Below are 18,638 nucleotides of genomic sequence, written 5' to 3' on the forward strand. Positions count from 1 at the left end.
ATAACAGAAGTGCAGGGTGTTGAATGTATGACAAAGCTGATCTGAGGCTCCTGTGTGGCGCTGGGGTTTAGTCTGGTAACAAGTCTGTCTCCTTTCTAAAGTCCCCCTACAATCAAGGGACCACTGCTATAAACATTAATTTTTCTCACTTCCTCCCTCTCATCCTACATCACCCAAAACAAAAAAAACTCACAGGCTGAAACACCCTGAATACAGTAATTAATCCTGGAATGTGGTTCAACTCATGTTAATTGTGGCAATTTTACTTCACAGGCGTTGCTAAAAAAAGATCCCACCTGGACATAGAGAAACAGACCCCCCCCCCCACTATACAGTGTGGCTATCTTATCTTTCAAATTACCATCATCCAGATCTTTCCAGTCATTTTGAAAAATGTGTTTCCTCTCTCCTTTGGCAGCCCAAGACACATTTAAAATGGAAGAGAGAACCAACAGGCTTATCTAGCTGTCAGTCAAATCTTATCAATCCAAAACTCTAAAGCTTTCAACTGACTGCCAGTGCGTTTCCTCCTGCTCGGTTGTTTTTTTAATGGCAGTCTGAAGGCAGAGCTCCGATTCTCTAGTGTCAGTTTACACAACAGTAGTGTGCAGCAAGTAGCAAAGCACCTCCAGGCTAGGATTTATACACTTCCTATAAATCCTCGGAAATAGATAAACTGATCCCAGCTAAGCCACATGAATGTAATGTCCAGTTAGCTGAGCGATATCAGGATATTGGCACGTTCCAAACACATTGGACCAAGGCCTTTCAGAAAATCTCTTTGTTCCAACAAGGTGTTCAGCGGGCCTTTTGTTCCTGCACAGTGTCTGGCCTTGGACACAGAATACCAAATGGGGCATCGTTTGTGTGCTGACTGCTGACAGCCCAAGGCTGCGTGCACATCTTAACTGAACCAGTCCCCGGCCAATTAGGTAAGGCCAAATGCATTCATGTAACATCAGCAAATAGAATGTGTTGTCATGAAAAGAAAAATTTTCCTCACAAAAACTGATGTCGCCTTGTGCAACTGACTTGTCATATTCATGTCATACGGCAGATTCAAAGAGCTCCTCCGTCAAAGCGAGAGAGAAACAAGCAGCTTTGCGCAAACAAAATCCTAAATTGTAAACCTGTTCTGTCACGGTCTCCTCAGAACTCTTTTGAAACGGTCTGTGGACTGAGCTGGAAAACGAGGGATTAGTGCATCCTCTGGAGAATAGCTTGAATAACAGGGGATCATTTGAAACACAGGGAAAGAAAGAAAGGGAGTGCAAGTGGGGAACCGGGAAGAAAGCGATGAAAAAATAATAAATTAGAGATCACTGAGATGGAATAGAAAGAGGAATCTCCAAATACAGTCAGGAAGAGGAAGGAAAAAGAGAGACAGAAAAGAGAGGGAGCAGCAGGGTGTACAGCCAAGTCCTCTCTTCGATCAGCGGGCCTGGCTCTGTGCCAGGGAGGCACTGTCCATGAGGAGGTAAATCATTTTCTGCCTGAGAAAGAAACAGGAAAAAATGATCGTTGGGGCTGTGCCACAGCCAGCTTGGAATTGCTTTATTCCCAAAGATGGGAATCCCCAGTCGGCCAAGAATAAATGGAACAGTTGGCGCCAAAAAGTGAAAAAAACTCATCAATATTCACGAAAGCCTGGTAGGACGTTACAGCACATCAGAGTAAGCAACAGTAGATTTAAACACTGGCTTGTATCAACACAGAGGTAGAAGCAACTTCTTCGTGCATTTATACTGATTTTGTCATGAAATATCAAAGGAATTATGTAAAGCAGATTAATCTGTGTCTTTGGACATCACATCAAAAAGAAAAGGCAACAGAGTCCCACTTCCCAAAGGACTGTGCGAACACGGTGCTCTGTGTCTGTGCCAACCCTTAAAGGGGAACTACCCGTTTTCAAAATTTATACATGTAATTCCTCTCATCCAAAACAATCCAAAAATATTATTTAACATGAACAACTGTCCCAAATCCAAAAGCTTAAAAAAAAGTTAAATGTGTGGTCATAGGGTATAAATTCTGGAGCTGCTCCATAGACAATAACTAGTAAAGATGTTCTAGATCCGTGGTTCCCGACTGGTGGGTCACAGTCCAAAAGTGGGTCCCAAATCCATTCTGAACGGCCCATGAACATGCCAAGTTTGTAAAAACACACATTATATAGAGGTGCAGATCTACAGACTTTGTTAATTAGGCCAACCTGTTTTTTGTCCAGTACAGGAACTATTTTATTGCCATTTTCTTGGTATTTTGTGGCCTATTATCATGCTGTGCCTTTGCAGTGTTTTAATATCATCTGCCGTGAAGCATAACACTTAACACATGCACTGTTTGAATGCAGTGTTATATATTTACTTTTTCAAGCCCAACTGTTGTTTATATTTTGTGAAATTAAATTAAATATGTCATAATTTATCTGATGTGTGGACCTTAAACAACTGACTAAGGAGAAATCTGGACCCTGTGGCTGGACCAGTTGTGAACCACTGTTGATATAGATCTCGATCATCTAGATGACCCTTAAGAGCACCCAGGGAAATGTTCTGAGCGTATGGGTACATTTTCAGTTTCAATACTGATGACACTACAACAGAATAAAGCTCACTTAGGTATAAGGTTTAAAAAATATTAATTGGGTCCACAAAATCAGGCTTTCATTTACTGTCGATGGAGCAGCTCCACACTTTATAGTCTATGACTTCACTCTGGTTTCTGATTTTGAGAGAGGAGCTCAAGTTCACAAACATTGATTTAACTTTCCTATGTCGTGGAAATCTTAATTTGGGTGGTGTTTCCCCTTAATGATGGAAAGGGGAATATTTCTGGTGCAGTAACGCTCCAAGAGTGTGTGACAAACCTTTCTTGTGGTGAAACTAACATCCGGTGATTTTGTGTTTAATGCTATAAAGCACTGCGTCTCCAGACTCCATACACAGTCACACACCCACCAATCCCCCACACTCAAAGGCCACAAAGCTTTCTCGCCAAGTCAGGGGCTTAAGGAGGGCTTAAGACAAGAAAAGGAAGGAAATTTAAGAGCATAAGTCTGAGGCTTTAATTCTATTTTGCAGTTCATTTTATTGTTCTTCCGAGCATTCAGGATCACATCTTGCTAATATGGCCTTAACTAGGTTGGACATTAGGCCATGGAGAGGTGAACAAAGCACATGACTTTAGCCCTACAGGACCTATTTGTCAGTCAATGAGATAAAGGGGCCAATTTAAGGCCCCTGGAGGACAGAATCGGAGATACTTGCAATGAGAGTCAAAAGGTCCTCGAAAGAAAATCTGTACCAATTGACCCTAACTTGTTTGCATCAAGAAAACGGCAGCTTCTGCAAGAGTAACTGCTCAGCTGTTACATCAAAATTGGTTCAGGCAGCAAAAAACATAAAGTCTCGGAAGAAAATTCACTTTTTTTTCAGCTGATGGGTGACAGATGATAATGAAGACATGTTCCCCTTGCTCTGCAGACTGCAGCCTCCCCACCCCTGGCACTGCTGACAAAGATTAACAGCTGCTTTCATCTCTTCCAGTGCATTTTCTCTCTCGCCTCCTCAGACACTGCTCCAGGTATTCTGCTCCACTCCTCTCTCTCTCTCCAAGGCTGCAATAACTGGAATAACTTCACACTTTCAATGCACATGTTGAACTCCGATTCACCCGCCATCCCACCCACGCCTTGCCTTGAAAACCTCAGGAAGGCTGTTTCGCTCAGGGCAAGCAGAATGACGTTGCCCGTCTCCTGTCCTGCTCTGCACTCAGTGGAGACATGATATTTGATATACAAGACAAATGAGGACTATTAGTAGCACGGGATGCCCCCCTGATCAAATATAATGTCCTCTTAGATTAATACATAGCACCACATCTGCATGGGGAATAACTTAAGAGAATGATGAGTGCTGGAGAGACAGACAGAGAGGAGGAAAGCTAGCATACCTCTGCTCCACTTTTCTACTTCATTAATCACTTGCTGCCAGGATAAGACACCTAGCGATTATTTATTTGCACTTCTCCACACAGAGGCTATCACAACAAACAGGCCCGCAGGCTGCTGAGAACATTTGGGAGTGATTAATCAGTGGGCAGTCCGGAGAGACAGAACGCAGGGGGAGGGGAGTTCAAACATGTGTTTCTTAATCTTTCATCTATATTCAAGTCAATAGGCAAGCTAACAAAAAGTAGAAGGCGTCCAAGTCAGGTGAAATGAGGTGTACGGGTGGGGAGATGGCCATGATAGCAGATCTGGGAATAGAAGATGAAGTGACATATCTATAAGATGCAGGGTAAAAATGATTATGTGGATCAATAAGCACCAACAGATGTATATAGTAAATGGGGAATACTAATCCAGCTGCATGGAGAAATGCGTCCCAGAGAGCAGCCGCTAAGACGTGAGTGACTACAACCGCATTATTCAAGTTAAGCAGTTTATCCTGTATCACACACTCGTAAAGTCAACCACAGGAATAACACACAGCAACACTCACTGGGCCACATAGAGCGTATGGGGATAATGGGATTTTTAGCACACTGCAGCTGGCTCTCACGTGCTGGGTCGTGAACCGATTACGGGCTATAATCCTCTCCATTCAAGACGTTGTGCATGAGGAAAGCAGCAAACACAGAGAGGATCAATCATCCTTGCTACTTTGAGTTTGACTCAGTAAGATTTGGCACATGTCCGAAAAAAAAAAAAAAATCGAGGGTATCTTATTCTTCACAATAACACAATAACAAATTTAATTTTTACTGATTCGCCACTAAAAAGTACATTCTGGGGCAAATGTCATGTGGAATATGTACTAGAAGCACTACTCTCTTCCTTTTCTTTGAATGAGGATCAATATGTAACAAGTAACAAACAGATGCAGCTGAGAATGGCTGCCGTGTCTTGAGCTCCTCCTAAACTTTGCTCTTTTTCTTGTTTTATTTTGTTTTATTCTCATACACCCAGCGGTGTAGGAAGAAGGCCAACAGGATAATCAGAGAGCCCAATCATACGCCAGCCACAAACTGTTCTGCCTGCTGCCGTCTGGCAGACGGTACCGCAGCATCCGGTCCCGCACCACCAGGCTCAGAGACAACTTCATCCTGCAGGCCATGAGACATCTGAACCCTTAAGCTCTCAGCTCATTACTATGACACTTTATCTTTAAATTATAACTTTCGTCTTATATTCTTTCATATATTGTTGTGTTTACACCTCTGTATACACTATATATGTTACTTCTCATTATACACCGATCAGTCACAACAATAAAACTACTGACAGGTGAAGTGAATAACACTGATCATCTCATTACAATGCAAAGTTCTGCTGGGAATCCTTGGGTCCTGACATTCATGTGGATGCTACTTGAGATGCAGCACCCACCCAGACACCCCGTCAGCAGGACAATATGTCATGTCATACTGCAAAACTGCTCAGGCATGACTCAAGGAACATGACAAAGAGTTCAAGGCATAGACCTGGCCTCCAGATTCCTAGATCAAAATCATATTGAGCATCCATGGGACATGCCAGTATGCCACCTCGCAACCCACAGGACTCAAAAGATCCACCGCCAATGTCCTGGTGCCAGACCTCACAGGGCACCCCCAACAGGTCCTGTGTCATGCCATGGATCATTGACACAGGACCTCTGGAGTACTTGCACACTCCAAAGATCCTCATTCAGATTGTGATTTGGTTAATAAGGAGGCCGAGTCAACACCTTGAGCTCTTTGTCACGTTCCTGAGCAGTTTTTGCAGTGTGGCATGGAGCATTATCCTGCATCGAAGAGTGTTGCTGTTGTGACTGATCAGTGTACATTTATCACATTCTGTTTACGTTCAATTTATTTATTTGCAACTGTCTAGACAAATTTATAGATTTCATTTGTTTATATTTTAGCCCTACATTGTCACTTGTGCTATTTTATGTCTTAGAATCAGATTTTGCTTTTACTTGGGTGATTTTCTTTTTTATAGATGTTTTGCATTATTAGAGGGTGCCTGACTGACTCACTGTAATTGTTATTAACATGACAAGAATAAAGACATTGATCTTGTACTTATCGCACCAGTCTACAGTGAAGCCAAATCTTAATTTTATGCATTTCAGATAACAAACTCAACATTATACAACATGTTTCATCATCTCATCTCATCAGTCCCACAGTTCCTTGGTTATAATTCCCCACAGTTACCATTTGGCTGTCTGAAGCCCCCCAGCAGCAACTACCGACTGATGTAGATTAAAAAAAAAGAAAAAAACAAGGCAGTGTGATGATGGTGAAACATTTGAGCAATTGAGGCTGTGGGTGATGAGGTAAACCACCTGTCTTGACAATGGCCTTATCCTCAGTGGTAATCTGAGCCCCATCAGTAAAAAGCTGGGCCCTTCCCATTGACTAACAGAAGGATAGGGGTGCTGCGTGTGGAAAAATTAAGCACTAGCGTTAGGGGAAATCAACAACAACTAGTGATTAGGCGGTTATTAGTTATTCATGTTGAATAGAAGGCCATGGTGAGCCTGAACACTGAGGAGCAGTGAAGCCCCGCAAGGAGCCATCTTTGTTTCTCCGGATTGTAAGACATATAAAGACAGCACATGGGAGCAGAGGCCACGGGCTCTATTCTGCATCTGCACACAATAGGTCATAAAATTTGCGTATTTTCCGCCACCAGCTATTGCAATTCACTCTTTCTTATTCCACAACACTCTCACGCTGTGTCTCGCCCACAATGTAGAAGTGACTGCGGCTGTAATGGCAAAGATAATAGACTCCATTTGCATGACACCTTTCACTGAGGGAACACTAAAGAGGTTTAGATGGCACCCCTCAGCACCCGCAGGCCTGATGCCTAATATCCATTCAACAGGATGGGGGTAAGAGAGCATAATAACTAAACACTAATATGCCATTCACGGAGCCACTGTGGGCGACTATTAGAGCCGTTATGCAGTTGGGGAATGCCCGACGTGGGAAGGCAAACAGAGCTGGAAATAGATTGATGCTGAGGCCGTGATCTCTTCTGCCCACACTGAACTAGTCCCACGCAACTTGACGTTTTTGATCACCCTGACTAGGGATGTCCTGATCAAGCTTTGTCACCCCCGATCCCCATCCGAGTCATTTAATATTGAGTTCTGCCAATACCAAGTCCTGATCCAATATTTGTATTTACCTGGATAATGCATCTGAACATGAAAAAAATATGTTTCTACTCACTCAGGCAGCATTACAATAAAGCATGAATATCTGCTGCAAACATGCTCTCAGTTTAAGACACCTGTGTGACAGCAGATGTAAACAAAGGATCGAGTGGAGTGCTTGGTCAGAATAACACACCCTGATCAATTAAAAAATACATTGATCAGGCTTGACACTGACCCTTCCAATCTGATCACCAACACACCGGAAGACAAAGGCAGCCCTATTTTAGGTGACGAGCCTACAGGACAGAGGTTTGTGCTCCACATCCTCTCATTTCTCCACTGATGAAAGGAATCCGTCAGGAGTGGACGGCAGCGCTTTCCCCTCTCGCCACAGGGCTTAGTACACGTGGACCCAGGGTGAATGCACGGGCTTGAGTCAGCGCTTCGCCTCTTTGTTTGTCAGCCCCCCCTCCACTCCCCTCCTGCAGGCCATATGAGTGGGCCAGACAGACTTCCTGACTCAGGGATTTATTTGGGGGACGGGGGAGGAAAGGGCACCGGGGGTTATCCCTCACGCAGGCTGCTTTTCTTTTTCTCTATCACTGGAGCTGTTTGCCATTCATGATGACAGGCACAAGTGATTCTACACTGCCTGCCACAACAGTGCCCATCACCCTGGTGCTACAAGAGGCACAGCACGATCACACCATGTTATCATATCCCAGGGAAGTGACACAAAAAGAGGCGAGGCACAGCAAATTCTTCTGATTATGTGAAGAGCTGCAACACAGAATCCAAATTACTGTGACGTTGTGCTAACAACAAAAGTTACTTAGAAAACTGGCAATTGTTTTGAACTGCAGAGATATGTAAATTTTGTGAACTTGTTTATTTCTGTTTTCATCGTCAGTCGTAACTGTAAAATATAAAAATATAGACACGTTGGTCCGACCTATCTGACGTTTCTGTCATGCTTATTTTATATTTATTTACTGTCCTAAATAAACCAAATCCACAAACACTGAAGCTAAACAATGTACTGCTTTGGATGAAAAATGGATTTTAGCCACCTAAAAAAATCAAGATAAGTTTCCACTATATTTGAATGATTTATTAACTACATTTTAAGCCACCTAAAGTTTGCTCATTGTCGTTTGTTAACATGCACGTGACACGGCACGACAGATGTTATTCTAAATAACATTGTGATTAGGTCTATATGAACTTCTGCAGCATGCAATATGTAAGAGTCAGTCAGGCTGTCTGGACATACTCTTTCCTTTGACAATATGTGACACGGTAAAGATTAAATCTGTAACTCCATATCAGAAATCAGTGTTTGTTACGCGAGGATCCTGGAGGATTATGAGTCAGAGAGAAGATGAGAAGGTGCATGAGGGTTGTGGGATGTATGTACCTGCTGTAGATCCCTGAAGCTACAAGGCCAGGCTGGATCCCCATCAACACCTCAGCCTTGACGGTGCCTGACAGGCCTTGGATAGATTCACACCTGGGCTTATCTACAGGCTGCAGCCCCTTCATGGCCTCAGCTGGTGCTGCCGCTGTGTCTGCCGCTGCACGGAAGCAGCCATTAGTCCCATCAGCCTGATTATGGCAGGAAAATGCCAGCTGGTGTTTTATCCAACAGTAAACAAAGACAAATACCACGGAGCAGCTCAACCATCCCAGCTATCACCCACTCAATACTTCTGATGAGCCATTCGCTGCTCCAGGCATGTGTTGCTCAGATTCAACAGATTGATATGAATCAATTCTCATTTGTCAGGCTCTGGAGGTAGAGGTAGTATTAACATTTCAGTTCCGCTGTGGCTGTTTCCTCAAAATGGAGCCAGCAATTCAGCTGTATGTTTTCCACCGTGCTATACATTCTGCTCACACTCTCGCCTTGGTGGAGGAATCCATCTCGCCATGGCTTGACAACAAAACCATTACCCTCTCACCTCCAGGGAGGAGACAGTCCAACTCTGACTGCACAAAACTGCACATTCCACAGAGCGGAAAGGAGAGAGCGACACGGAAAGAAAGATAAAGACGGAGAGAGAAAAGACAACGCAGCTCAACAGGCAGAATCAAAAACTGACATAAAAATGCATTTGCCTGCATCTGCATCACAAACACACACAACAAAAGCATCACACACCCAAGTGAGCTCAGTGTTGTCTGTGTACAACATAACTTACTTGACTCCCATGGTAGTGAATCCAATATTGTTCTCCACAGGCGCAGACCTCCTGCCTCTGATGCTGTCAGAGTTGAGCATCAGCCCGAGCACGCAGTCTGAATCACAACATTTACAAGCACATTCGTCCCATGCAGGCAGCCACCATCGTTCTTCTCTGTGTCTTTATCCCCCTGCCATGTGGGCCAGATCCACCGTGCTCAGCAGACCCCTCTGCTCCACATAATCTGCCCTGCCTATTTGTCAGTGACAAGAGATCCCTGCTGTCAATCACAGCACAGCCAACCACACTCAGCACTGTCCTGCTTTGTATCTGTATGGATCAGCGGTGTATAGTAGTCACAGTGGGCTCCAGTGCAAGCTATTACGACAAGCCCTAAAGCCAGATTTTGTGTCTCAACTGAACCATGTATTGAATCATCTCATTGCATGATCAAATAGAGACTTCACGTTGAACGTGGTAGTAGCCCACAACAGGGTGGGGGGTTTCAGCAAACTTTATGGTTGTGTGTGTGTGTGTGTGTGTGTGTGTGTGTGTGTGTGTGTGTCCTTTTTTGTCATTCTGTGTCATTGGATGTTTTTGCAGATCTATGAACACAGCGCAGGCAGAATTCGATTTGCAGTCAGCAAAGAGTTTGAGTCGCTGGTTTGATTATTGATCTGTCGATACAGTCAGAGCTGATCAGATTAATGGAGCACCTGCTGCACAAGTGAAGGCAAATTTTTGGACCCAGCACAATTGGTGCTTCAGTTTCACTGTCACTGAACCTGGTTTATCGCTACTCCATCTGTGCCCAGAGTACACTCTGCACTTTGAGAGCGTGGTGAGAAAACAGTATTTATATTTCAACAGCCCACCTATAAATATACAATCAGAAAGTGACAGTTTATGTTTTAGTTATGGTGGGCCGCCACCCATTTGTGTGCGTAACCCTGGTACATATTGTCTGGTTATTATTTTTACATATCTGTATATAACAAAAATTCAAGTAAATGGAATACGTTTTTTCAGAGTTTATTTACTATTTTTGTTGTTTGTATAGAATAAATATCAAATTTTGTTATAGAGTGCTGATGATTTGAACAAAATTAATGAAAACAATGAAAACCACTATGAAGAGATCTAACATCGAGATTTAACATGAGTTATTCTTTGATCACAGCTGTATTTTTGAGGTAGAATTCTGAAGGCCCCCTCTCCCCCAGCTCTACGGAGCTTAGTGCAACCCATCACCCATCAGTCCAACACATCTTGTATGGATCACCAGGACTGTGAAAGAAGTTAGTTCTGTATTTTTCCCTGCAACACATGCTTCTCGTCTATACAGACAGGATGGACTCAGTGGCCCAGTTCCTCATGGAAACTTCATACACAATCAAACAATAAACTGATTGAACAATGGACTTCAGCAAGGCATCCAACATGTGTTATTCAGAACGAGAACGAGCACTCGTGACCCTGCAGCGCCTCCACTTTGCAACATGCATTACTCATTATTGAAGAGATGCTCATCCCTCTCGCTCTGACTAAATTATAGACCAGTGGAGTAGAGAGGGCTATTTCAACTTCCTGATTTCCATTCTCTACTTTTTAAAGAAAAAAAAAAAAGTCAGTCGCATTTTATTCCCACAAGCTAATGACTTGTTTCTATGGTTACTCAGAGGAGCCTGAGGGATGAAGGGCAGAGTAAGCGTTGCTGACACAAAGGCAGGGTCTGGTGTGTGCAGAAGAACAGAGGCTAAATGGCCCTGCTGCCACAATTACAGGAGGATTCCTCCTGCACAATCACAGTCATTACTGCGCAAACACTCACCTGGGCAGCAGCTGCAGGGCGGCGATGGACGGCCATAAAATCACTTCCTCGTGACACTCCTTCAGGGCCGCATTCCAGCAAACAGCTGTCCGTCCTGCCCCTGAAACAGCCCACCCGCCAGCCTTTGTGCCACCTCTGAATCTCAGCCAACTTCTTGAGTCTCCACGGTCTTCTATACTCCATTCATTTATCTTTAGAGTGAGTGTATCATAATAACTCTCTGGAGCGGGATTAGTGTGAGGTAGCAAAATAAACTAGACTCCTTTAAACAAACATAAACAAGGGTACAACAATAGACCATGGTAACTGCGTCATGCTGATACGCTGAAATGAGCACAGTAAGAAAAGTAGATTGCAAACTGAGCAGCCAACTCCTCTCAGCAGTGTGCACCGAGAAATCCCAGGAGCCGGTGGGTAATAAACACACCGTCACAATCAGCAGGTGTTAATGGAACAGAAAGATGGGCAGAGGGATGTGCAAGGCGGCAGTTAGCCATACCGTCTCGCCCCTGCTGTGAGCTCCGCCTGGTTTCATTACACAGCTCTTTGTCAATACACTAATCATATGCTCTGTCACAAGGCAATCAGCGCTTAACGTGCTAGTCAACTGAACACTAGCTCTAAATTCATTACCCCCACCCCCGAGTAATACTCTCCCACACACACACACACACACACACACACGAACATAATGATATGCACACATGCACACGCCATCCGGTCAGAATTTGACCCTTGACTTTTCCTGTCTCCACGCAACTGTATAGTCAGTCTAATTGCCAATTGGTCATTACTGACCTCGGGGGTCATCTCTAAGCTTTCCTCAATTACCAGACACAGGAAGCGGGATGAAAGAATGATTTCATAACTGGAATTTCCCCAGTGCCATAAAGATTCATTGATCATGTGATCAAACACGTTTTCATGTTTAGGGAAGGAGAGGCATCACAAGATAAGATTCATAGCTGCACTTTTATATGAAAAGAATATAATGTGTCCACTCAAATTACACTGAAAATCTCTTATCCATAAAATAAGTTTCAGGATTTTATCACTGAAAAACAATCTGCAGGTTTAGTTCTTACAACTTAAAAGGATAGTTCGGATTTCTTGAAGTGGGGCTGTTTGAGGTAATTCTCCATAGTGCATTACTTACAGACTGACAGCATGCCCCCAGTTTAAAGAGTACCGCCACAGAGGCTAAGCAATGTACTACTGTGGAGGAGGCAGCAGCAAAACAGATCAGAATATTTTCAGCACTTTAACTTGCTGTCATAAACAGAACTGATTTTCTGTTTCAGTTCACTTCCCAGTCAGAGAGGGCTGTCTGACACCAAAGTAAAGCTTTGAAAAGTACTCTAAATACAATGTACACTTAAAGTAATATCAATTATTTCAGTGGTGACTATTTTTAGGTCGCTTAACACACACTTTTTGCTGCCCCCGTCCACAGTGGTACAGCTTAGCTTCCATGGAAGTACTCGACCACCATGTGCTTTAGGTAATCCACTGAGTATGGATAAGTACGTCATACAACCCCACTTCAAAGAATCTGAACTATCCCTGCAATGCTTTTACCTTACTTGAAAGGAAAGTTAATCAGCAGCACAATTAAGTAATTCAGGGGCACCAATTGTTATCCTGAGGGGACATATTACTAATTTGTACACACAAAAATCTGTCTCTGACCTGCTGGTCTCTGCGGTTATCAAATCAACATTTATCCTAAAATGATTTTTCAACTCAGCAGACATCTTAAATGAAAAAAATTAAATGCTTTTTGGTAACCAGTTGAATGGTTGACTTATTTTTGCGATGAGAAATTAAACGACAAATCGCTTTTGTTCCTCGCACTCTTCTTTTCTCTCAGCAGCAGACTAGCTAAAGCAGCTAGACTCTAGCTAATTGCATTCTAATTAAAATTTCATCTCTGAGTGGAACGGTGTTAGTGAATGTCAGACAAGTGTCTAAGGAGCCCTCTTCCACTCCATTGGGGTAGAAACTGCTGTTTGGTTATTCTGCTCCTACATCCCGGGCTCTCAGGATTTACACATGCATCCTACTAATTGTATCTTTCGAGAACAAAAAGGAATACTAATCAGATATGAGTTTTCAATCAAGTCTAAAACATGAAGGACACAAGCACTTTTTTTTAATTTAAGCCCTCAACAAAGGAAAATCTGTTGATTGATTCAATTTGTTTGGATTTTTAGGGATTTACATTTCAATCAGCAGCGATGTACAAAAAGATGAAACAACAAGATGATGGTGATGATATTCGTTTTGCAGGCTACAGCTGCAGAGGGTCAGGAAAAGGGTGTGTGCTTCAAATCAAGCATCTCTAACACCCTTTTCTGTGTCTGCGGAATGTGATGCTGTGTAAAGCTGGCCCATCATCATTGTGTTTCACCAAGCCAAGTAAAACACCACATTCTTGGCAGCAAATTATCTTTGGGATGAAATGAAAGGTGTAACCTTTTACTGTGCTTCCACCTACACCACCTCTCTGCACCACCAGGACCTGCTGCAGGGGAAAAAACAAGTCCACCTCCCTCTTTTTCCCCACACTGGCTGGCTAGACTCGGCTCTCTGCGCTACTCTTTTTGAGCTCAGGTCCAAAGAAAACATGAGACCTAATAAATCAGTGTCAGGAATTAACCCTGTCTAGCAGAGGGGCCGCACCTCGTTGTTGTGCAGGACTACTGCTCTTGTGACAGGAAGTGGTACGCACAGGAAGTTGCATTTTTACTGGAGGATCTGGAATGTCCCCTTAGCCAAAAGCCCTTTTTACGTAAACATTGTGTTATAGGGCCACAACAAAGTTCTTTGTGCTGCCTTTGAATTTTTACACAGAAATAAACAACAACTGCATCATGCAACTCCAGTGTGTGATTTAAGATAGTATACTGGCATCAGCACCTACTGTGACAAATAACATACACGTCAGCAGCGCTTTATAAACGGTAACAATGGCATAACATAGCAAAAAACAATCATTTACCATGTCTGTTATATGGCGACTGATCTCGTCCTCTGCTCAGAGGGCAACAAACTCCCGAATCTCACTGTTTTCACAATTTTGTGACTGCACCCAACCAAAAATGATGCAAGTCAAATCTATTTGATCTATCTAATTTGGCAGTTTAATACAAATATTCCTTTTTTTCCATATAAAGTTTGAAAGTTTGAACAGGGCTCAACAGGACCTTCAGAGTGACAGCAGCAAGGTAACGGCACTAACGAAGGATTGCAAATGCACAACGTTTTGTGTTTTTTTTGCTGGCACTAGATATTTAACAATAGCCAGATACTGTATCGTTTAAACTTGATGTGAGCTGTTTATTTACCTCTTCTTCACCTCTTTCCCTCTTTCTCACTGCCTGCAGCTATATGTATCAAAGAGTAGCATGAAAGTTGAGAGCGTTCACTCCACAGTAAATTTGGTGGCCAAAACTTCACCAGAGGTACACTGCACAGCACACTAACAAGCGAAAAAAACAAAAACTAAAAAACCCCAGACTGTTTGACTTGAAGCAGTCTCAGTCAACTGCGGGGTCTCCGAATGATGATTTAAATCTCCAGCTTTAGGGGAGCAGCCCTACACAATTAGCAGACATTTTTGGCTGCTGTTCTTTTTCTTTGCGTTACCTACTAACTGCTACTAGCTGCCTTTTAAATCTCCTGCGGTGGGTCACACACACATAACACGATGTCAAAACGTCACACCCATCCTGCCAATGCTGCTATCCTGCTGGCTGTCCCGTTTACACACACACAGTTTCTGTGCTGTTGCTAACTCCAGTGCAAGACAACTCTGTCCCCTCATTCCAAAATCGTAATCTTTACACAAAACTGCGAATGGCATAACAGCACAAGATTCCCACCTTGAACAGGCAGTGTAAAAGATGCCAAAGCAGAGGCTTCATGGTCCCACTGATATACTCACTGACCCTTTGAAAGCTGGCAAGACAAACTCCATTTGGGGTGCTTGGAGAAAAGCTAAGCTCCACAGTGATCCCCCATGGGCTTCCTGTCACACTCCACAAGTCCCTTCACCTCCTGTGGTGCAGAGCTTCAATGGTCCTATGCATCATTCTCAGCCACCCTCCCTTTAGCCGACATTCATTATGGCATAGCACTCCTCGGAGAGAAGAGGCAGGGAATGTATGCACTGGCCAGCCTGCCAGGGAAATCTATCACTGACAATATAGCACATTGCACCAGCCATCCACCCGCCTGGAGAGGGTGAAGTATTCTCCGGGGCAACAACAACACCAGAGCCAAGCAGTGCTGAAAAAGCCTCGCTCAGCCCAGAGAAACACGGTGAGCTAATGGTTTCACCGAGATACAAAATAACTGTCCTGCAAAGCTGCAAAATCTGAAGAGCTGTTTCAAGTCAAAGAAGCAAAACAAATACCTCAGGACAATACTCGGCTTTAACCTAAGCCCCTTCGTGAGACACACCCTCTTCATATCGAATTATGTAATTCTATTATCCATTCATGGGCAGTGGTGCCTGTAACTAAAGGTTCAGTTAGTCCCCTGATGGTGCGTATCCCAAGGCAATGCTATAATTCAACCATGGCAAGAACAACATCTCCACGGAATAGGCATCCCACATGAAGTTAACGCCATGAACAACGACCTTCGACAGACATTTGAAGGCGAGTCAGTGCACATCTCTTCTTCTTGTACACCTACACACACACACAGCAGCCTGAACGCATGCAGGTGTGTATGCACACAAACACTAAACACTTCATTTAGCACCGCATCAGCTCCATCTAATCTCTGAACGTTTTGACAGACTCAGCTGTGGTGTGATTTGACAGGACCGGGGGGGAGAGGGAGGTGCTTACCTAATGAAGAAAGAGGCTGCCGCAGATGAGGAAGGAGAGGGGGAGGTGGATGTATTGGTGACGGGTGCTGGGAGTCCCGGTTGGCTGGAGCTCCTCAGTCTGCAGGGCGTCAGGGTGCTGCTGCTGCTGCTGCTGCTGCTGCTGGTCATGGTGGTGACTGGGGCCTCCGAGGTTGTGACATCCCTGTCTGCTTCCCCCATCAAACCCGGAGCCTGTTGACACACAGATACAGAGATAAGACTACAACCATCACTTCCAAGTTTTACTGCTCCTGCCCACCTTCCTTCCACTCCATTTACTCCCCCTGTGCCACAGATGGACAGGCAGCTGCTGCAGCCGGCACCGGTTAGCGGGAGTCAGCAGTATCCACAGCAGAGAGCTCCCTACAGAACAGCAAGGATGCTGCACCATTCATTGATTCTGGCAACACTCTTGAGGTTGCTCTGGCTGTAACCTACTGTAATTAAGGGATAACCCACATATAATTAGTAATTAAATCACAAGCGATTTACTTCACTCCGCTCCCAATTATATCTATACCTCCATGGCTAATTTGGCACTTCAGCAATGAAGAACGTTCATCCCGCAGAGTGAGTTATACTTGGACTACCTAAGAGTGAGTCTCAACAGGAATAAACAACATCAACAACAATCTGAAAAATGAGATTTGTTCCATAAATGTTTACAAGGCATTGAAGCTGTGCCTGCGTGGGCACACCCTGCTCTGGAAGCTGAACAGTAAACAGAGGTGAGCTGCATCTGTTTCAGCCCTTGGGCTCTGGGAACTAATGCCAAGGCTGCATTGGATACCTGTATGTCTTCATATGTGTTACACAAGTGCTGCACAAGGTCATCTATGAAGCACTATACCAGTAGCATCAACAACACAGTAGGTTTAGAGCTAGATAAAGACAAACACGTATCAACCATATTTCGGAAAGCTTCTTGTTTCTTGTTGCACACATTTCTAACAATATGAATAAAAAATATCATTCTTGTGATGATGATGCAGTTTTTACAAAGCATCATAAGTTTAAAATATAAATATGGCTGAAAAGGTTTTTAAAGGACTACTTCACCTGCCAAATGACCATTTGTATATCAATTTCTCACCCCGTGTTGTGCTGACATCACAAAGAGAACTTTATTTTTCTTGTATGCCTCCGCTGTGAACAAAGAACTGAAAAACTGAGAAAAGCCTCCATGAATTTAAGTCATAGGGGTCTGTGTTTAATAATAGCAAAACTATATTAAAACATCCATTTACAAACTCTCACACAGTGCGTGAAGTATAATCTGTTGCGGCCTCTCTAAACAAACAAAAGCTCAGCTAGAGGCCGAAACAACGCTTGCAGGGGGAAAAGCAAACATCTTTTATTAGTAATCTAAAATAGAACCACACTGACAACTTATAAAGGGAAACAAAAGGGGTTGGAGAGCCCAGCCCGAAAGGAACAAAAGATGGGGAAGTCGCTGGGTCAGCCACACAATGGACCGTCGCCCTGGGCAGGGTCACACATAACAAATCTAAGTCTCAGTCAGGAGTCAGGAGGTTTTTACCGGGAGCCAAATTATCCGAAGAGGCCCTCTCCAAAACCGACCCGGAAATTTAAACTGGTTAAAATACTGAATAAAGCAGTTTCACATTTTTTTCTGACAATGTTTGGCTCATTACAGAGAGGCTGCTAATGACGATGGCTGACACGAAAACCATGTCAGTGTTTGGCTCATCTATACTGGGCTACTGTAGAAACATGACGGTGCAACATGGACCAGAGCCCACTTCCTACAAGGCTCATTCAAGGTAACCGAAATGTATGTAGTTCTGCTGTTGTTAGACATAGACCCCTTTCACTTCAATTCATTTCGCATTTTTCCCATTTTTGGATTCTTTGTTCACAGTGAAAGCATGCGTTTTATCCTCAAATTCAATGCAACATGGGGTGTGTAAGTGATATACAAATAATAATTTCGGGTTTAAAGTATTCCTTTAACACTGACAGATGCACAGTGCAAAACAAATCAAAGCCGGTCACACACGAAGCCCTCCGTTTCTGTTTGAAGCTAAAACTGGAGCAGCTTAGTGGACATGGAGCGTAAAGGTTCGGCTGGAGCTCTGGAGCCTGCAGTGGTTCACTGATTGCTCACAGCCCATTTGAAGTAGTGCAGAGAGCTAATTATACAAGCCAAACGCCAACTCAAAGGCTACGCTTCAGCTGGAGTCACCATACTGACAAAAGGTTAATCCGCACCGGAGCCGCTAGTTTATCCTGCGAGACAATGATCAATAGTAGCTGACAAGAACCGGTTCTGTGGTTTTTCAGCACTGGAAATTAAATAAATAAAGGCCAAAGTTTTCCTAAAAACATTTATAACACTGACACATGAGCATTGCGTAATCAGCAACGACCTTGAATTGAGCGCAACGCAGCGCTGCAGCCACAGTGCCGTTTGACAGGACATGTATTATAAACACAGTTCAGGCCCTCTGCATATTTACCACCTCTGTGTTTGCCCTAGATTCATGTTTGGCAACTGAAATAACATCCTTTACAATCTTTTTTCATCAAGTGTCTGGGCTTCTATTATCTGCCATTTGTCAACA

General features: G+C 43.6%; 1 protein-coding gene across 3 annotated transcripts in view; it reads right to left on the reverse strand.

Annotated features, from left to right (window-relative positions):
* Positions 1-18,638, reverse strand: part of kif26ab (kinesin family member 26Ab) — an 88,853-nt gene that overhangs the window by 28,093 nt on the left and 42,122 nt on the right. For 2 of the 3 annotated variants that reach the window (XM_088087342.1, XM_042500467.2), the window contains exon 4: positions 16,034-16,245. In XM_088087342.1, the coding sequence (XP_087943468.1) occupies positions 16,034-16,245 (212 nt within the window). Of the gene's footprint in view, positions 1-9,361; positions 9,503-16,033; positions 16,246-18,638 lie in introns of those variants that run through there. The other variant, XM_088087343.1, reaches the window with a different exon arrangement.

This window comes from Plectropomus leopardus, chromosome 14 (assembly GCF_026936395.1).
Source record: "Plectropomus leopardus strain MGB_pleo_1.0 chromosome 14, ASM2693639v1, whole genome shotgun sequence".
Lineage (NCBI taxonomy): Eukaryota > Metazoa > Chordata > Actinopteri > Perciformes > Serranidae > Plectropomus > Plectropomus leopardus.